The 21,333-nt window shown below is 48.2% G+C and overlaps 1 protein-coding gene across 1 annotated transcript; it reads right to left on the bottom strand.

Moving 5' to 3' along the window:
- Positions 1 to 7,866: 7,866 nt before the first annotated feature.
- Positions 7,867 to 8,340, bottom strand: LOC138487217 (octapeptide-repeat protein T2-like). Its single transcript, XM_069613856.1, has one exon. It carries the CDS (start codon positions 8,338 to 8,340, stop codon positions 7,867 to 7,869), a length of 474 nt encoding a protein of 157 aa, XP_069469957.1.
- Between the last annotated feature and the right edge of the window lie 12,993 nt (positions 8,341 to 21,333).

The raw sequence follows: 21,333 nt of genomic DNA, 5'->3' as shown, positions 1-21,333 counted from the left end.
ACCAGACAGGTCTGATCTATGAAGGTGTTATTCAAACCTGCCCCTCAAAAACTATTCAAGACAATATCGACTCCCTCACCCTAGCCTTGGCTGATCTCTGTAATCTCTCCTTTTCCTCTGGAGCTTTCCCAACTGCCCTGAAGCACCCCCTTGGGCACCCTCTGCTCAAAACACCCTCTGCCAACCCCTCCATTCCAGCAAACTACTCCCCCATCTCCATCACTCCCTGCCTGGGCAAACTCCTGGAGAAGACGGCTATCTCTCAGCTGACCCTCCACACTGAATCTATTGGCTGCGTCCATGACCAGCAGTTTTGCTTTAGAGCATCCAGAGGCATGGAAATTGCTCTTCTGGACACCCATGAAGACCTGATCTCAAATCTTGACATGAACACTCCCTCTATTCTCATTCTCCTATACCTCTCCTCTTCCTTCGACACGGTTAACCACAAAATCCTGATTGCACGTCTCCGTGACAACCTGGGAATCACAGGTCAGGCTCTGGAGTAGTTAACCTCCTCCCTCTCCGACCACCCATCCCAGGTGGAACACTGAGCCTTTCACTCGACTATCACTCTCTCAACCTGTGGCATTCCCCAGGGATCTAACCTCTCCCCCTGGTTCTTCAAAATCTATATGGCTGCCCTGGCACGAGTGATTGCCACATTCATTGCTAACTTCTAGTGTTACGCGGATGACACACAACTATCTTTCAGGCTACCCTCAGCCGCATCCTCCTCCTTGCTCATATCTGACTGTCTGTCCGCTATTCAGTCATGGTGTGATGTAAACGACCTCTGCCTCAACGCCACTAAGACTGAGATCAATCACATTGGGACTCCTGCTCCCGCTGTCCCACTCTCACTCTGGCCAACCTTCCTTGGCCCTGCACCCTCACCCACCTGCGAAGCAAGAAACCTTGGGGTTATCTTTGATTCCACTCTCTCCTTCTCCTCTCACATTTCAGACATCTCTAAAAAGTCTATCAGCTACACTTCCTCAGGGGTAGTTGATAGTCCTTTCTCACTTTCCCCCAGAGGCTCACTGTCTCTAGAGCCCTGGTTCTCTCCAGGCTGGACTATTACAACAGCCTCTTCCTCAACCTCCCTTCTTCTGCCCTCTGCAACTTATTCAGAGCAGAACAGCAAGACTTATTCTTGGCTTCAAGCCCAGAGACTGCATCTCTGTTTTTACTGGTTCCCCGTGGCTGAATAGATCACTTTCAAGACCCTCTGCATTATTCACATGGCTTTCTGGGGCCTGGGACCTACCTTCTTGTAATGCTGTCTACCTAAATACTGTCCCCCCCGAGCCCTTCGCTCATCTACCTCCAACCTTCTACGAGTGAGCCGGTCCTGCAAGCAGTCTTGAGCCGGATCTTCTGAAATTCTATAAACTCCTCAAGATCTTCCTCTTCTCCTCTTCCTTTCCTCTCCCTCTACCTTGCTAACCTAGCTCTCTGCTCTTTGCCTCTCTCCTTCCTCTTCTTTACAGCTTGCCGACTGGCCACCTGGTGTACCTCAGAGTCTCACTGGTCCCTGGCACCCCGCCAGTCCTCTCTCGCTCTTGCCTCAGGGCCCTACACCCCACCCACAATCAACGACTTGAGAAATTAACCCAAGATTGTGGCTATCTCTGCACTTACCCCAGTCTCAACCGAGCAGATGCACTTCACCCTCCCCTCCCTGTGACCCTCTGTGCACTTGCTCGATCCTTACGCACCGCGCCTGAAGATCGTGTGTTTCTCCCCTGTCTTCACCCCCCAATTTGTACTCTTAAAATGGCAGAATCGCCGTCCGGCCTATTTGGTGTATCCCATACTGTTTAAATGTGTGTTATACTTACTCTGCCTGTGCAGACTATTATCTTCTCAGAAGTTCAAGGGCTCTGAGTGACTGTTGTTTTTCCCCATGTTCCCACCCTCCTTGAGCGCTTTTAAACACCTGCCTGTGTATATAAATAATACTATACCATACCGAGGGGTTGGCTGAGGGCATGTGCATGAGTGTGTCCACCTGTGAAAGTGTGTGTGTTTGTTTTTTGTGTGTAGAATGCATGCTTGCAAGGGTTGTTGAAGTGCGGCTGTATGAATGTGTCTGAGGGTGACTGGGTGTGTGCGGATGGTGCACTGTCTGTGTATGTGCATGAATGTGTATGAATGTGTCTGAGGGTGACTGGGTGTATGAGGAAGGTGCACTGTCTGTATGTGCATGAATGTGATTGAATGTGATGAGGAAGGTGCACTGTCTGTGTATGTGCATGAATGTGTATGAATGTGTCTGAGGGTGACTGGGTGTATGAGGAAGGTGCACTGTCTGTGTATGTGCATGAATGTGTATGAATGTGTCTGAGGGTGACTGGGTGTATGTGTCATTCGCAATCGCCACCGCGGGTGGCGGCTCCTTCCACGTTGGAGGCTGCAACCCGGCAGGTAGGGCATTGCAGTCCCTTCTTTGTGTTTGGTTTCTGGCCATTGGCCAATCGTAGCACTGCCGGAAGCTATCTGCCCCTCATTCCCGGCAGTCGCTGCGTTTCAACCCTTATCTGGCTCTCGCTCCAGCTGCTCTGGTTCTTGCGCTCTGTTTTCTTTGTGCTCTTCCAGCGGTGCCCTCTGCTCGCCTTGGCGTGCGGCGGTTTTCTCTGCCGGCTCGTTCCTCTTTCTTTGGAACGAGCTCCCACTCTCCTCCCTGTCTGCCGGTTCGTCTGGCGGCGGCTCTTCCTGCTCTTGTTTCTCCCTCGCCGATCTCTCGGCACTTTCTCGCTTCCTCCTCCTGGTCTCGGTCGCTGCTTCGGTGGCGGACGTTTTTCCCCTCTTTGCCGCACTTTTTCTCTCGCGGTTCTCCAGTTTTTCGTTTTCTTCTTTCTGTATTGTCTCTCCTTTTGGAAGCTCTCTCTTTCTACCGCGCCTGTGTTTCCTAGGGCCGGTTGCTCCGTGGCTTCCTTCTCGCCTCGGCTGGCGGATCCCTTTCTCCTGGGGATCCTCCTCTCTCCTGCACCTGATTCCCATTCATCGGAGTTTTGTCGTTGCTTCCTGTGGATCTCGTCTCTTCTTCCAGTCCACCAGTCACATTGGATCTTCACCTACTTCTTTGCCAGAAGTCTCCTAAGGGTTTTTTTCCCACGTGTGGGTTTTTTCCCTTTTTTCCAGCCTGTTCCCGGAAGAGGGGTCCCAGGACTGCTGTTCCAGTCAGCAGTCACTGTGGCTTCTCAGCGAGACAGGCAAGTGCTACCTAAAAAAGAAAGGGACTACTTAAGCTGGCGGAATCTCCGAGACTCAGATCACTCTGAAGACTCAGGTGAGGAGAGTGTGGAGGGACAGGAAGACAAAGGGGTTCGACAGCTTAAACCTTCACAGATTGAAACGCCAAGAAAGACCACGATGTCAGCCGAAGAACAAGGCTAGGAGCTATGGAAGGCTTTCCAAGCCATGTCACTGGACCTACAGGGGGTCAAGACTGAGAATGCCCTTCTCAAACAGATGGTAGAGGTCAGGGAACCCTCACATCCCCCAGAATTACCCCCTATGGCTCTTTCTTCTGGAAAATTCGATGGCTCACCTAAGAAGGTAAAGGAATTCTTGGAGGCCTGTACCGTTTACTTCACCTTCAGACCTCACACATTCTCAACGGACCAAGCCAGAGTGGGGTTTCTTATCTCTAATATAACAGGGAATGCTTTGGCCTGGGCTACTCCGCTAGTGACAAACGGTAATGCCATCCTACAGGACTTCTCTGGGTTCCAGAACCTACTGAAACAGACCTTCGAGCGACCCGAACTATCTTTAACTGCGTGTGAGGACTTGCTGGATGCAAGTCAGGGTGCTCTAGATGTACTGTCATACATCGCCTCCTTTAACACTCTGGCAGCAGGGGCGGGATGGCCCGAACAAGCACAGTATGCTGTATTCAGGAGAGGGTTGAGAGATGAGATCAAGGATGAGCTAGCCAGATCTCCACGCTCTCCCACGTTTCCAGATCTACTCGCTGCTGCTCTTCACATCGAGTACCGTCTCCAAGAGAGAAGGGCAGGACGCCAGAAACAAAGAGGATCGGGTAATCCCGTAGACCCTCCTTCACACTCTCCCTCTGGACGCTCCTCTTCTACTCAGGGCGAAGAACCGATGCAAATCGGAGCCGCAAGGGCACCTCTGTCATCTGCTGAGAGGCGGCGAAGAAGAGAAAAAGGTTTGTGCGCCTATTGTGGTTCCGACCAACATGTTCTAAAGGACTGCTCTGAAGTACCGGAAAGGAAGGCGGGAAACGATTACCCTCGGCGTCAATAGAGACTGGTGGCCGGGGGTACTCAGATCTTCTTCAGCGTCCCTACGTGACACTTTCGGTGTCGGCTTCAGAATCCCAAGAAGATTCCAGACTGATGGTACTATCCGTTACCTTGAACCTCAAGGGTGTACCGGTGGAAACATTAGCCTTACTGGATTGCGGCGCGGCAGGGAACTTTGTGGACACTCTGTGGGCTGACAAGATGGGTCTTACTCGGATAGTCCGGAAGGTGGGTCAGAAAGTGGAAGGAGTCGACGGTACACCTTTGTCGTCCGGACTCATCACTCATACTACCGAACAACTCTCCTTGGTCATCAACCAACACACAGAGGTCCTGCAATTCGACATCATTAGAGCCGCGCATTTCCCCATAATCCTAGGCATTCCTTGGCTTCGTAGGCATAATCCGCATATCAACTGGACGGAAAATCGACTGAGTTTTTGTTCCACACACTGTTCGGTCAACTGTCTTCCTCCCGATACCAGGGGAGATCAACAGTCGGTTAGGGTTCTCTCCAAGGATCAAGTGGGTATTCACGCTCTTCCTAATTTTTGTGCCGAATTCTCCGGGGTCTTCCAAGAGAATCTTCACGCTCGGCTACCTCCTCATCGGCCAGAAGACTGCTCAATCGATCTCGAACCTAATGCACTGGTTCCATTTGGGCGCATGTTCTCTCTTTCTCAGGCCGAAAAGAAGGTATTAAGGGGCTATCTAGATACCAACTTGGCGAATGGTCTTATTCAACCTTCGAAGTCACCCGCTGGCGCCTCCCTGTTCTTCATCAAGAAGAAAGACACAACTGATCTCAGGCCCTGTATTGATTACCGGGGCCTCAATAAGGTTACGATTCGTGATCGGTATCCTATGCCACTCATAACCGACATCATTGAGACGGTACAAGGGGCTCGAATTTTCACCAAATTGGATCTCAGGAACGCATATCATCTGCTTCGCATCACCGAGGGGGACGAATGGAAGACGGCTTTTCGCACCCCATGTGGTCTTTTTGAGTATAGAGTGATGCCGTTTGGTTTGGTGAACGCACCGGCTGCATTCCAGAGATTCATGGATAGGTTGTTCTCGGATCTGCTGTCGGTCTCGGTCATAATATACCTCAACGACATCCTGATTTTCTCCCCTAACATGAAGGAGCATATCAAACACGTCACCCAAGTTCTGTCTCGTCTTCAGGAGAATCAGTTGTTAGTCAAAGCCGAGAAGTGCAAGTTTGCAGTATCCTCGGTTCACTATCTCGGATTCATTCTTTCTGAAGAAGGGGTTGCCATGGACCAAACCAAGGTGGATGCTATTCTTGATTGGCCAGTCCCTACTTCGGTTTGGGAAGTCCAAAGATTCTTGGGATTAGCAAATTACTACCATAGGTTTATCTCAAATTTTTCGGAGGTAGTTTACCCGATTACGCGCCTACTCAAGAAGGAGGCGGTTCAGTTTTTCTGGTCGGACGAGGCCGAGAAGAGTTTCGGTTATCTCAAGAGTTTGTTCTGTACTGCTCCCATTCTTCAGCATCCTGATCAATCACGGCCGTTTATTCTGGAGACCGACGCATCAGCTGTCGCAGTAGGAGCGGTTCTGCTCCAGACCATCCAAGGTGTGGAACATCCCGTGGCATACATGTCAAAAACTCTTTCTCCCAGCCAACTCAATTATTCTGTACTGGAGAAAGAACTACTGGCCATGAAGCTCGCCTGTGAAGAGTGGCACCATCTTCTACTAGGAGCCAGACATCCGTTTCTGATTAGGACAGACCATAAGAACCTCAAGGTACTACAAGAGTTGGAGTGTACAAATTCCAGACAGGCCAGGTGGGCCCATCTTTTTGCACAGTTTGAATTCCATGTCTCGTATATCCCGGGATCCCAGAATAGTCTGGCGGATGCCTTGTCACGCAGAGAATCCACCAAAGAACACATGGCAATCAAGAAGGAGTCCATGTTCAACCGCAACCAAATCCTAGCTTTCGTTGGTTCTTTCCTTCAAGAGGTGAAGACTGCCCTCATTTAGGAAAGGCCCCAACTACCCCTACGTCATACCTCTCCCTTTCAACAAAGAGGGGACTGGCTTTTCTACAAACAGAAGTTGTAGATTCCTGAAGGTCCTCTTCGCTCTAGGATCCTGAAGTGGAGTCATGACTCTCGTTCGGCGGTCATAGAGGGGCCGAGAATACCCTTGAGCTCCTCTCTAGAACATTTCTTTGGCCAAACGCTAGAAAGGAGACCTATGAGTATGTCAAGGCTTGTCCAATTTGTGCCAGAGCCAAATATCGCCTGGGGAAACCTTTGGGTCTGCTTACTCAGGTCGAACTTCCTGCTCGTCCATGGGGTCTGATATCCACTAATTTCATTGTCGATCTGCCGGTCTCGGAATCCTGTACCTGCATTATGGTTACGGTAGACGCTTTTTCTAAGCTGGCTCATTTCTCTCCCCTTCCAGGTCTACCTACTGCTGCAAAGATGGCAGAGGTTTTCTCTCAGGACATATTCAAGTTACATGGTCTCCCCGATAAGATAATATTGGATCGGGGAAGTCAGTATATCTCGAAGTTTTGGACTGCCTTGTGCAACCGGTTGGGCATTGAAAGAGCTCTGTCTTCGGGGTTTCACCCAGAGACCAATGGTCAGACGGAACGCCTGAATGCTACCCTGGAACAATACCTAAGGTGTTATATAACTCAACATCAATCCAACTGGGTCTCTCTGCTTCCCACTGCAGAGTTCTCGTACAACAATACCAGGCATTCCTCCACAGGACTCTCTCCTTTCTTCTGCACTTATGGGGTTCACCCTCGTGCTGTGTTTCCAGAGGTTCCCAGTTATACCAACTCCCTGACAGTGGAGGAGGTATTAGGGAATATCAAGGAGGCCCAGACCTCAGCTATTCGGAGTCTAGAGGTCAGCAGACAACGGACAAAATCCTGTGCCGATCAACATCGAAAAGAATGTCCAGCATGGAAGCCAGGTGATCAGGTGTGGTTGTCCACCCGGTTTCTGCCCAGATGGACACGGCCTTCTAAACTGTCTCCTTGTTTTCTGGGACCTTTCACTATTCTCTCTAAAGTCAATCCAGTCACCTATCGCCTCCGGCTTCCTGCCTCTCTTCGCCGCATTCACCCTGTCTTTCATTCCTCTCTTCTCAAACCTTACTGTCCCGACCTTCACCATAGATCTATTCCTAAATCTACCCTGGCACGTTCCCCGGAGCCAGATGAGTATGAGGTATCTCATGTCCGTGATTCCAGGTATTATCGCGGGCGTCTTGAGTACCTTCTGTCCTGGAAGGGTTACCCTGAGTCGGAGGACTCATGGGAACCGGCTTCTCAGGTTCATGCACCCAGGTTGCTGATTACCTTTCACCGCCGTTACCCAGGGAAGCCCGGTGCGGTTAGGTGGGGAGGAGGTCATACTGTCATCCGCAATCGCCACCGCGGGTGGTGGCTCCTTCCACGTTGGAGGCTGCAACCCGGCAGGTAGGGCATTGCAGTCCCTTCTTTGTGTTTGGTTTCGGGCCATTGGCCAATTGTAGCACTGCCGGAAGTTATCTGCCCCTCATTCCCGGCAGTCGCTGCGTTTCAACCCTTATCTGGCTCTCGCTCCAGCTGCTCTGGTTCTTGCGCTCTGTTTTCTTTGTGCTCTTCCAGCGGTGCCCTCTGCTCGCCTCGGCGTGCGGCGGTTTTCTCTGCCGGCTCGTTCCTCTTTCTTTGGAACGAGTTCCCACTCTCCTCCCTGTCTGCTGGTTGGTCTGGCGGCGGCTCTTCCTGCTCCTGTTTCTCCCTCGCCGATCTCTCGGCACTTTCTCGCTTCCTCCCCCTGGTCTCGGTCGCTCCTTCGGCGGCAGACGTTTTTCCCCTCTTTGCCGCACTTTTTCTCTCGCAGTTCTCCAGTTTTTCCTTTTCTTCTTTCTGTCTTGTCTCTCCTTTTGGAAGCTCTCTCTTTCTACCGCGCCTGTGTTTCCTAGGGCCGGTTGCTCCGTGGCTTCCTTCTCGCCTCGGCTGGCGGATCACTTTCTCCTGGGGATCCTCCTCTCTCCTGCACCTGATTCCCATTCATCAGAGTTTTGTTGTTGCTTCCTGTGGATCTCGTCTCTTCTTCCAGTCCACCAGTCACATTGGATCTTCCCATACTTCTTTGCCAGAAGTCTCCTAAGGGTTTTTTCCCAAGTGTGGGTTTTTTCCCTTTTTTCCGGCCTGTTCCCGGAAGAGGGGTCCCAGGGCGGCTGTTCCAGTCAGCAGTCACTGTGGCTTCTCACTGAGACAGGCAAGTGCTACCTAAAAAAGAAAGGGACTACCTAAGCCGGATGAATCTCCGAGACTCAGATCACTCTGAAGACTCAGGTGAGGAGAGTGTGGAGGGACGGGAAGACGAAGGGGTTCGACAGCTTAAACCTTCACAGTATGAGGAAGGTGCACTGTCTGTGTATGTGCATGAATGTGTATGAATGTGTCTGAGGGTGACTGGGTTTATGAGGAAGGTGCACTGTCTGTGTATGTGCATGAATGTGATGAGGAAGGTGCACTGTCTGTGTATGTGCATGAATGTGTATGAATGTGTCTGAGGGTGACTTGGTGTATGAGGAAGGTGCACTGTCTGTGTATGTGCATGAATGTGTATGAATGTGTCTGAGGGTGACTGGGTGTATGAGGAAGGTGCACTGTCTGTGTATGTGCATGAATGTGTATGAATGTGATGAGGAAGGTGCACTGTCTGTGTATGTGCATGGATGTGTATGAATGTGTCTGAGGGTGACTGGGTGCATGAGGAAGGTGCACAGTCTGTGTATGTGCATGAATGTGTATGAATGTGTCTGAGGGTGACTGGGTGTATGAGGAAGGTGCACTGTCTGTGTATGTGCATGAATGTGTATGAATGTGTCTGAGGGTGGCTGGGTGTATGAGGAAGGTGCACTGTCTGTGGATGTGCATGAATGTGTATTAATGTGTCTGAGGGTGACTGGGTGTATGAGAAAGGTGCACTGTCTGTGTATGTGCATGAATGTGTATGAATGTGTCTGAGGGTGACTGGGTGTGTGAGGAAGGTGCACTGTCTGTGTATGTGCATGAATGTGTATGAATGTGTCTGAGGGTGACTGGGTGTATGAGGAAGGTGCACTGTCTGTGTATGTGCATGAATGTGCATGAATGTGATGAGGAAGGTGCACTGTCTGTGTATGTGCATGAATGTGTATGAATGTGTCTGAGGGTGACTGGGTGTATGAGGAAGGTGCACTGTCTGTGTATGTGCATGAATGTGTATGAATGTGATGAGGAAGGCGCACTGCCTGTGTATATGCATGAATGTGTATGAATGTGTCTGAGGGTGACTAGGTGTATGAGGAAGGTGCACTGTCTGTGTATGTGCATGAATGTGTATGAATGTGTCTGAGGGTGACTGGGTGTATGAGGAAGGTGCACTGTCTGTGTATGTGCATGAATGTGTATGAATGTGTCTGAGGGTGACTGGGTGTATGAGGAAGGTGCACTGTCTGTGTATGTGCATGAATGTGTATGAATGTGTCTGAGGGTGACTAGGTGTATGAGGAAGGTGCACTGTCTGTGTATGTGCATGAATGTGTATGAATGTGTCTGAGGGTGACTGGGTGTATGGGGAAGGTGAACTGTCTGTGTATGTGCATGAATGTGTATGAATGTGTCTGAGGGTGACTGGGTGTATGAGGAAGGTGCACTGTCTGTGTATGTGCATGAATGTGTATGAATGTGATGAGGAAGGTCCACTGTCTGTGTATGTGCATGAATGTGTATGAATGTGTCTGAGGGTGACTAGGTGTATGAGGAAGGTGCACTGTCTGTGTATGTGCATGAATGTGTATGAATGTGTCTGAGGGTGACTAGGTGTATGAGGAAGGTGCACTGTCTGTGTATGTGCATGAATGTGTATGAATGTGATGAGGAAGGTGCACTGTCTGTGTATGTGCATGAATGTGTATGAATGTGTCTGAGGGTGACTAGGTGTATGAGGAAGGTGCACTGTCTGTGTATGTGCAGGAATGTGTATGAATGTGTCTGAGGGTGACTAGGTGTATGAGGAAGGTGCACTGTCTTTGTATGTGCATGAATGTGTATGAATGTGTCTGAGGGTGACCGGGTGTATGAGGAAGGCGCACTGTCTGTGTATGTGCATGAATGTGTATGAATGTGTCTGAGGGTGACTGGGTGTATGAGGAAGGTGCACTGTCTGTGTATGTGCATGAATGTGTATGAATGTGTCTGAGGTGACTGGGTGTATGAGGAAGGTGCACTGTCTGTGTATGTGCATGAATGTGTATGAATGTGTCGGAGGGTGGCTGGGTGTATGAGGAAGGTGCACTGTCTGTGTATGTGCATGAATGTGTATGAATGTGTCTGAGGGTGGCTGGGTGTATGAGGAAGGTGCAATGTCTGTGTATGTGCATGAATGTGTATGAATGTGTCTGAGGGTGACTGGGTGTATGAGGAAGGTGCACTGTCTGTGTATGTGCATGAATGTGTATGAATGTGATGAGGAAGGTGCACTGTCTGTGTATGTGCATGAATGTGTATGAATGTGTCTGAGGATGACTAGGTGTATGAGGAAGGTGCACTGTCTGTGTATGTGCATGAATGTGTATGAATGTGTCTGAGGGTGGCTGGGTGTATGAGGAAGGTGCACTGTCTGTGTATGTGCATGAATGTGTATAAATGTGTCTGAGGGTGGCTGGGTGTATGAGGAAGGTGCACTGTCTGTGTATGTGCATGAATGTGTATGAATGTGTCTGAGGGTGACTGGGTTTATGAGGAAGGTGCACTGTCTGTGTATGTGCATGAATGTGATGAGGAAGGTGCACTGTCTGTGTATGTGCATGAATGTGTATGAATGTGTCTGAGGGTGACTTGGTGTATGAGGAAGGTGCACTGTCTGTGTATGTGCATGAATGTGTATGAATGTGTCTGAGGGTGACTGGGTGTATGAGGAAGGTGCACTGTCTGTGTATGTGCATGAATGTGTATGAATGTGATGAGGAAGGTGCACTGTCTGTGTATGTGCATGGATGTGTATGAATGTGTCTGAGGGTGACTGGGTGCATGAGGAAGGTGCACAGTCTGTGTATGTGCATGAATGTGTATGAATGTGTCTGAGGGTGACTGGGTGTATGAGGAAGGTGCACTGTCTGTGTATGTGCATGAATGTGTATGAATGTGTCTGAGGGTGGCTGGGTGTATGAGGAAGGTGCACTGTCTGTGGATGTGCATGAATGTGTATTAATGTGTCTGAGGGTGACTGGGTGTATGAGAAAGGTGCACTGTCTGTGTATGTGCATGAATGTGTATGAATGTGTCTGAGGGTGACTGGGTGTGTGAGGAAGGTGCACTGTCTGTGTATGTGCATGAATGTGTATGAATGTGTCTGAGGGTGACTGGGTGTATGAGGAAGGTGCACTGTCTGTGTATGTGCATGAATGTGCATGAATGTGATGAGGAAGGTGCACTGTCTGTGTATGTGCATGAATGTGTATGAATGTGTCTGAGGGTGACTGGGTGTATGAGGAAGGTGCACTGTCTGTGTATGTGCATGAATGTGTATGAATGTGATGAGGAAGGCGCACTGCCTGTGTATATGCATGAATGTGTATGAATGTGTCTGAGGGTGACTAGGTGTATGAGGAAGGTGCACTGTCTGTGTATGTGCATGAATGTGTATGAATGTGTCTGAGGGTGACTGGGTGTATGAGGAAGGTGCACTGTCTGTGTATGTGCATGAATGTGTATGAATGTGTCTGAGGGTGACTGGGTGTATGAGGAAGGTGCACTGTCTGTGTATGTGCATGAATGTGTATGAATGTGTCTGAGGGTGACTAGGTGTATGAGGAAGGTGCACTGTCTGTGTATGTGCATGAATGTGTATGAATGTGTCTGAGGGTGACTGGGTGTATGGGGAAGGTGAACTGTCTGTGTATGTGCATGAATGTGTATGAATGTGTCTGAGGGTGACTGGGTGTATGAGGAAGGTGCACTGTCTGTGTATGTGCATGAATGTGTATGAATGTGATGAGGAAGGTCCACTGTCTGTGTATGTGCATGAATGTGTATGAATGTGTCTGAGGGTGACTAGGTGTATGAGGAAGGTGCACTGTCTGTGTATGTGCATGAATGTGTATGAATGTGTCTGAGGGTGACTAGGTGTATGAGGAAGGTGCACTGTCTGTGTATGTGCATGAATGTGTATGAATGTGATGAGGAAGGTGCACTGTCTGTGTATGTGCATGAATGTGTATGAATGTGTCTGAGGGTGACTAGGTGTATGAGGAAGGTGCACTGTCTGTGTATGTGCAGGAATGTGTATGAATGTGTCTGAGGGTGACTAGGTGTATGAGGAAGGTGCACTGTCTTTGTATGTGCATGAATGTGTATGAATGTGTCTGAGGGTGACCGGGTGTATGAGGAAGGCGCACTGTCTGTGTATGTGCATGAATGTGTATGAATGTGTCTGAGGGTGACTGGGTGTATGAGGAAGGTGCACTGTCTGTGTATGTGCATGAATGTGTATGAATGTGTCTGAGGTGACTGGGTGTATGAGGAAGGTGCACTGTCTGTGTATGTGCATGAATGTGTATGAATGTGTCGGAGGGTGGCTGGGTGTATGAGGAAGGTGCACTGTCTGTGTATGTGCATGAATGTGTATGAATGTGTCTGAGGGTGGCTGGGTGTATGAGGAAGGTGCAATGTCTGTGTATGTGCATGAATGTGTATGAATGTGTCTGAGGGTGACTGGGTGTATGAGGAAGGTGCACTGTCTGTGTATGTGCATGAATGTGTATGAATGTGATGAGGAAGGTGCACTGTCTGTGTATGTGCATGAATGTGTATGAATGTGTCTGAGGATGACTAGGTGTATGAGGAAGGTGCACTGTCTGTGTATGTGCATGAATGTGTATGAATGTGTCTGAGGGTGGCTGGGTGTATGAGGAAGGTGCACTGTCTGTGTATGTGCATGAATGTGTATAAATGTGTCTGAGGGTGGCTGGGTGTATGAGGAAGGTGCACTGTCTGTGTATGTGCATGAATGTGTATGAATGTGTCTGAGGGTGACTGGGTGTATGAGGAAGGTGCACTGTCTGTGTATGTGCATGAATGTGTATGAATGTGTCTGAGGGTGACTGGGTGTACGAGGAAGGTGCACTGTCTGTGTATGTGCATGAATGTGTATGAATGTGTCTGAGGGTTACTGGGTGTATGAGGAAGGTGCACTGTCTGTGTATGTGCATGAATGTGTATGAATGTATCTGAGGGTGACTAGGTGTATGAGGAAGGTGCACTGTCTGTGTATGTGCATGAATGTGTATGAATGTGTCTGAGGGTTACTGGGTGTATGAGGAAGGTGCACTGTCTGTGTATGTGCATGAATGTGTATGAATGTGTCTGAGGGTGACTAGGTGTATGAGGAAGGTGCACTGTCTGTGTATGTGCATGAATGTGTGTGAATGTGTCTGAGGGTGACTAGGTGTATGAGAAAGGTGCACTGTCTGTGTATGTGCATGAATGTGTATGAATGTGTCTGAGGGTGACTGGGTGTACGAGGAAGGTGCACTGTCTGTGTATGTGCATGAATGTGTATGAATGTGTCTGAGGGTTACTGGGTGTATGAGGAAGGTGCACTGTCTGTGTATGTGCATGAATGTGTATGAATGTGTCTGAGGGTGACTAGGTGTATGAGGAAGGTGCACTGTCTGTGTATGTGCATGAATGTGTATGAATGTGTCTGAGGGTGACTAGGTGTATGAGGAAGGTGCACTGTCTTTGTATGTGCATGAATGTGTATGAATTTGTCTGAGGGTGACTAGGTGTATGAGGAAGGTGCACTGTCTGTGTATGTGCATGAATGTGTATGAATGTGTCTGAGGGTGACTGGGTGTACGAGGAAGGTGCACTGTCTGTGTATGTGCATGAATGTGTATGAATGTGTCTGAGGGTTACTGGGTGTATGAGGAAGGTGCACTGTCTGTGTATGTGCATGAATGTGTATGAATGTGTCTGAGGGTGACTGGGTGTACGAGGAAGGTGCACCCTCTGTGTATGTGCATGAATGTGTATGAATGTGTCTGAGGGTTACTGGGTGTATGAGGAAGGTGCACTGTCTGTGTATGTGCATGAATGTGTATGAATTTGTCTGAGGGTGACTGGGTGTATGAGGAAGGTGCACTATCTGTGTATGTGCATGAATGTGTATGAATGTGTCTGAGGGTGACTGGGTGTATGAGGAAGGTGCACTGTCTTTGTATGTGCATGAATGTGTATGAATGTGTATGAATGTGTCTGAGGGTGACTGAGTGTATGAGTAAGGTGCACTGTCTGTGTATGTGCATGAATGTGTATGAATGTGATGAGGAAGGTGCACTGTCTGTGTATGTGCATGAATGTGTATGAATGTGTCTGAGGGTGACTGGGTGTATGAGGAAGGTGCACAGTCTGTGTATGTGCATGAATGTGTATGAATGTGTCTGAGGGTGACTGGGTGTATGAGGAAGGTGCACTGTCTGTGTATGTGCATGAATGTGTATGAATGTGTCTGAGGGTGGCTGGGTGTATGAGAAAGGTGCACTGTCTGTGTATGTGCATGAATGTGTATGAATGTGTCTCAGGGTGACTGGGTGTGTGAGGAAGGTGCACTGTCTGTGTATGTGCATGAATGTGTATGAATGTGTCTGAGGGTGACTGGGTGTATGAGGAAGGTGCACTGTCTGTGTATGTGCATGAATGTGTATGAATGTGATGAGGAAGGTGCAATGTCTGTGTATGTGCATGAATGTGTATGAATGTGTCTTAGGGTGACTGGGTGTATGAGGAAGGTGCACTGTCTGTGTATGTGCATGAATGTGTATGAATGTGATGAGGAAGGCGCACTGTCTGTGTATATGCATGAATGTGTATGAATGTGTCTGAGGGTGACTAGGTGTATGAGGAAGGTGCACTGTCTGTGTATGTGCATGAATGTGTATGAATGTGTCTGAGGGTGACTGGGTGTATGAGGAAGGTGCACTGTCTGTGTATGTGCATGAATGTGTATGAATGTGTCTGAGGGTGACTGGGTGTATGAGGAAGGTGCACTGTCTGTGTATGTGCATGAATGTGTATGAATGTGTCTGAGGGTGACTAGGTGTATGAGGAAGGTGCACTGTCTGTGTATGTGCATGAATGTGTATGAATGTGTCTGAGGGTGACTGGGTGTATGGGGAAGGTGAACTGTCTGTGTATGTGCATGAATGTGTATGAATGTGTCTGAGGGTGACTGGGTGTATGAGGAAGGTGCACTGTCTGTGTATGTGCATGAATGTGTATGAATGTGATGAGGAAGGTCCACTGTCTGTGTATGTGCATGAATGTGTATGAATGTGTCTGAGGGTGACTAGGTGTATGAGGAAGGTGCACTGTCTGTGTATGTGCATGAATGTGTATGAATGTGTCTGATGGTGACTAGGTGTATGAGGAAGGTGCACTGTCTGTGTATGTGCATGAATGTGTATGAATGTGATGAGGAAGGTGCACTGTCTGTGTATGTGCATGAATGTGTATGAATGTGTCTGAGGGTGACTGGGTGTGTGAGGAAGGTGCACTGTCTGTGTATGTGCATGAATGTGTATGAATGTGTCTGAGGGTGACTTGGTGTATGAGGAAGGTGCACTGTCTGTGTATGTGCATGAATGTGTATGAATGTGTTGAGGAAGGTGCACTGTCTGTGTATGTGCATGAATGTGTATGAATGTGTCTGAGGGTGGCTGGGTGTATGAGGAAGTTGCACTGTCTGTGGATGTGCATGAATGTGTATTAATGTGTCTGAGGGTGACTGGGTGTATGAGAAAGGTGCACTGTCTGTGTATGTGCATGAATGTGTATGAATGTGTCTGGGGGTGACTGGGTGTGTGAGGAAGGTGCACTGTCTGTGTATGTGCATGAATGTGTATGAATGTGTCTGAGGGTGACTGGGTGTATGAGGAAGGTGCACTGTCTGTGTATGTGCATGAATGTGTATGAATGTGTATGAATGTGTCTGAGGGTGACTGAGTGTATGAGTAAGGTGCACTGTCTGTGTATGTGCATGAATGTGTATGAATGTGATGAGGAAGGTGCACTGTCTGTGTATGTGCATGAATGTGTATGAATGTGTCTGAGGGTGACTGGGTGTATGAGGAAGGTGCACAGTCTGTGTATGTGCATGAATGTGTATGAATGTGTCTGAGGGTGACTGGGTGTATGAGGAAGGTGCACTGTCTGTGTATGTGCATGAATGTGTATGAATGTGTCTGAGGGTGGCTGGGTGTATGAGAAAGGTGCACTGTCTGTGTATGTGCATGAATGTGTATGAATGTCTCTGAGGGTGACTGGGTGTGTGAGGAAGGTGCACTGTCTGTGTATGTGCATGAATGTGTATGAATGTGTCTGAGGGTGACTGTGTGTATGAGGAAGGTGCACTGTCTGTGTATGTGCATGAATGTGTATGAATGTGATGAGGAAGGTGCACTGCCTGTGTATGTGCATGAATGTGTATGAATGTGTCTGAGGGTGACTGGGTGTATGAGGAAGGTGCACTGTCTGTGTATGTGCATGAATGTGTATGAATGTGATGAGGAAGGCGCACTGTCTGTGTATATGCATGAATGTGTATGAATGTGTCTGAGGGTGACTAGGTGTATGAGGAAGGTGCACTGTCTGTGTATGTGCATGAATGTGTATGAATGTGTCTGAGGGTGACTGGGTGTATGAGGAAGGTGCACTGTCTGTGTATGTGCATGAATGTGTATGAATGTGTCTGAGGGTGACTGGGTGTATGAGGAAGGTGCACTGTCTGTGTATGTGCATGAATGTGTATGAATGTGTCTGAGGGTGACTAGGTGTATGAGGAAGGTGCACTGTCTGTGTATGTGCATGAATGTGTATGAATGTGTCTGAGGGTGACTGGGTGTATGGGGAAGGTGAACTGTCTGTGTATGTGCATGAATGTGTATGAATGTGTCTCAGGGTGACTGGGTGTGTGAGGAAGGTGCACTGTCTGTGTATGTGCATGAATGTGTATGAATGTGTCTGAGGGTGACTGGGTGTATGAGGAAGGTGCACTGTCTGTGTATGTGCATGAATGTGTATGAATGTGATGAGGAAGGTGCAATGTCTGTGTATGTGCATGAATGTGTATGAATGTGTCTGAGGGTGAGTGGGTGTATGAGGAAGGTGCACTGTCTGTGTATGTGCATGAATGTGTATGAATGTGATGAGGAAGGCGCACTGTCTGTGTATATGCATGAATGTGTATGAATGTGTCTGAGGGTGACTAGGTGTATGAGGAAGGTGCACTGTCTGTGTATGTGCATGAATGTGTATGAATGTGTCTGAGGGTGACTGGGTGTATGAGGAAGGTGCACTGTCTGTGTATGTGCATGAATGTGTATGAATGTGTCTGAGGGTGACTGGGTGTATGAGGAAGGTGCACTGTCTGTGTATGTGCATGAATGTGTATGAATGTGTCTGAGGGTGACTAGGTGTATGAGGAAGGTGCACTGTCTGTGTATGTGCATGAATGTGTATGAATGTGTCTGAGGGTGACTGGGTGTATGGGGAAGGTGAACTGTCTGTGTATGTGCATGAATGTGTATGAATGTGTCTGAGGGTGACTGGGTGTATGAGGAAGGTGCACTGTCTGTGTATGTGCATGAATGTGTATGAATGTGATGAGGAAGGTCCACTGTCTGTGTATGTGCATGAATGTGTATGAATGTGTCTGAGGGTGACTAGGTGTATGAGGAAGGTGCACTGTCTGTGTATGTGCATGAATGTGTATGAATGTGTCTGATGGTGACTAGGTGTATGAGGAAGGTGCACTGTCTGTGTATGTGCATGAATGTGTATGAATGTGATGAGGAAGGTGCACTGTCTGTGTATGTGCATGAATGTGTATGAATGTGTCTGAGGGTGGCTGGGTGTATGAGGAAGGTGCACTGTCTGTGGATGTGCATGAATGTGTATTAATGTGTCTGAGGGTGACTGGGTGTATGAGAAAGGTGCACTGTCTGTGTATGTGCATGAATGTGTATGAATGTGTCTGAGGGTGACTGGGTGTGTGAGGAAGGTGCACTGTCTGTGTATGTGCATGAATGTGTATGAATGTGTCTGAGGGTGACTGGGTGTATGAGGAAGGTGCACTGTCTGTGTATGTGCATGAATGTGTATGAATGTGTTGAGGAAGGTGCACTGTCTGTGTATGTGCATGAATGTGTATGAATGTGTCTGAGGGTGGCTGGGTGTATGAGGAAGTTGCACTGTCTGTGGATGTGCATGAATGTGTATTAATGTGTCTGAGGGTGACTGGGTGTATGAGAAAGGTGCACTGTCTGTGTATGTGCATGAATGTGTATGAATGTGTCTGGGGGTGACTGGGTGTGTGAGGAAGGTGCACTGTCTGTGTATGTGCATGAATGTGTATGAATGTGTCTGAGGGTGACTGGGTGTATGAGGAAGGTGCACTGTCTGTGTATGTGCATGAATGTGTATGAATGTGTATGAATGTGTCTGAGGGTGACTGAGTGTATGAGTAAGGTGCACTGTCTGTGTATGTGCATGAATGTGTATGAATGTGATGAGGAAGGTGCACTGTCTGTGTATGTGCATGAATGTGTATGAATGTGTCTGAGGGTGACTGGGTGTATGAGGAAGGTGCACAGTCTGTGTATGTGCATGAATGTGTATGAATGTGTCTGAGGGTGACTGGGTGTATGAGGAAGGTGCACTGTCTGTGTATGTGCATGAATGTGTATGAATGTGTCTGAGGGTGGCTGGGTGTATGAGAAAGGTGCACTGTCTGTGTATGTGCATGAATGTGTATGAATGTGTCTGAGGGTGACTGGGTGTGTGAGGAAGGTGCACTGTCTGTGTATGTGCATGAATGTGTATGAATGTGTCTGAGGGTGACTGTGTGTATGAGGAAGGTGCACTGTCTGTGTATGTGCATGAATGTGTATGAATGTGATGAGGAAGGTGCACTGCCTGTGTATGTGCATGAATGTGTATGAATGTGTCTGAGGGTGACTGGGTGTATGAGGAAGGTGCACTGTCTGTGTATGTGCATGAATGTGTATGAATGTGATGAGGAAGGCGCACTGTCTGTGTATATGCATGAATGTGTATGAATGTGTCTGAGGGTGACTAGGTGTATGAGGAAGGTGCACTGTCTGTGTATGTGCATGAATGTGTATGAATGTGTCTGAGGGTGACTGGGTGTATGAGGAAGGTGCACTGTCTGTGTATGTGCATGAATGTGTATGCATGTGTCTGAGGGTGACTGGGTGTATGAGGAAGGTGCACTGTCTGTGTATGTGCATGAATGTGTATGAATGTGTCTGAGGGTGACTAGGTGTATGAGGAAGGTGCACTGTCTGTGTATGTGCATGAATGTGTATGAATGTGTCTGAGGGTGACTGGGTGTATGGGGAAGGTGAACTGTCTGTGTATGTGCATGAATGTGTATGAATGTGTCTGAGGGTGACTGGGTGTATGAGGAAGGTGCACTGTCTGTGTATGTGCATGAATGTGTATGAATGTGATGAGGAAGGTCCACTGTCTGTGTATGTGCATGAATGTGTATGAATGTGTCTGAGGGTGACTAGGTGTATGAGGAAGGTGCACTGTCTGTGTATGTGCATGAATGTGTATGAATGTGTCTGATGGTGACTAGGTGTATGAGGAAGGTGCACTGTCTGTGTATGTGCATGAATGTGTATGAATGTGATGAGGAAGGTGCACTGTCTGTGTATGTGCATGAATGTGTATGAATGTGTCTGAGGGTGGCTGGGTGTATGAGGAAGGTGCACTGTCTGTGGATGTGCATGAATGTGTATTAATGTGTCTGAGGGTGACTGGGTGTATGAGAAAGGTGCACTGTCTGTGTATGTGCATGAATGTGTATGAATGTGTCTGAGGGTGACTGGGTGTGTGAGGAAGGTGCACTGTCTGTGTATGTGCATGAATGTGTATGAATGTGTCTGAGGGTGACTGGGTGTATGAGGAAAGTGCACTGTCTGTGTATGTGCATGAATGTGTATGAATGTGTCTGAGGGTGACTAGGTGTATGAGGAAGGTGCACTGTCTGTGTATGTGCATGAATGTGTATGAATGTGATGAGGAAGGTGCACTGTCTGTGTATGTGCATGAATGTGTATGAATGTGTCTGAGGGTGGCTGGGTGTATGAGGAAGGTGCACTGTCTGTGGATGTGCATGAATGTGTATTAATGTGTCTGAGGGTGACTGGGTGTATGAGAAAGGTGCACTGTCTGTGTATGTGCATGAAGGTGTATGAATGTGTCTGAGGGTGACTGGGTGTGTGAGGAAGGTGCACTGTCTGTGTATGTGCATGAATGTGTATGAATGTGTCTGAGGGTGACTGGGTGTATGAGGAAGGTGCACTGTCTGTGTATGTGCATGAATGTGTATGAATGTGATGAGGAAGGTGCACTGTCTGTGTATGTGCATGAATGTGTATGAATGTGTCTGAGGGTGACTGGGTGTATGAGGAAGGTGCACTGTCTGTGTATGTGCATGAATGTGTATGAATGTGTCTGAGGGTGGCTGGGTGTATGAGGAAGGTGCACTGTCTGTGTATGTGCATGAATGTGTATGAATGTGATGAGGAAGGCGCACTGTCTGTGTATATGCATGAATGTGTATGAATGTGTCTGAGGGTGACTAGGTGTATGAGGAAGGTGCACTGTCTGTGTATGTGCATGAATGTGTATGAATGTGTCTGAGGGTGACTGGGTGTATGAGGAAGGTGCACTGTCTGTGTATGTGCATGAATGTGTATGAATGTGTCTGAGTGTGACTGGGTGTATGAGGAAGGTGCACTGTCTGTGTATGTGCATGAATGTGTATGAATGTGTCTGAGGGTGACTAGGTGTATGAGGAAGGTGCACTGTCTGTGTATGTGCATGAATGTGTATGAATGTGTCTGAGGGTGACTGGGTGTATGGGGAAGGTGAACTGTCTGTGTATGTGCATGAATGTGTATGAATGTGTCTGAGGGTGAC

This window comes from Ambystoma mexicanum, chromosome 9 (genome assembly GCF_040938575.1).
Source record: "Ambystoma mexicanum isolate Mex_15411 chromosome 9, UKY_AmexF1_1, whole genome shotgun sequence".
Taxonomy (NCBI): domain Eukaryota; kingdom Metazoa; phylum Chordata; class Amphibia; order Caudata; family Ambystomatidae; genus Ambystoma; species Ambystoma mexicanum.
Note: the sequence above shows the minus strand (reverse complement) of the source record. Positions and strands in the feature narration are given on the sequence as shown.

What these genes read in the sequence shown, in the direction of transcription:
- LOC138487217 (XM_069613856.1), bottom strand. Translation starts at nt 8,340, where the DNA reads ATGGGAATCAGGTGCAGGAGAGAGGAGGATCCCCAGGAGAAAGTGATC.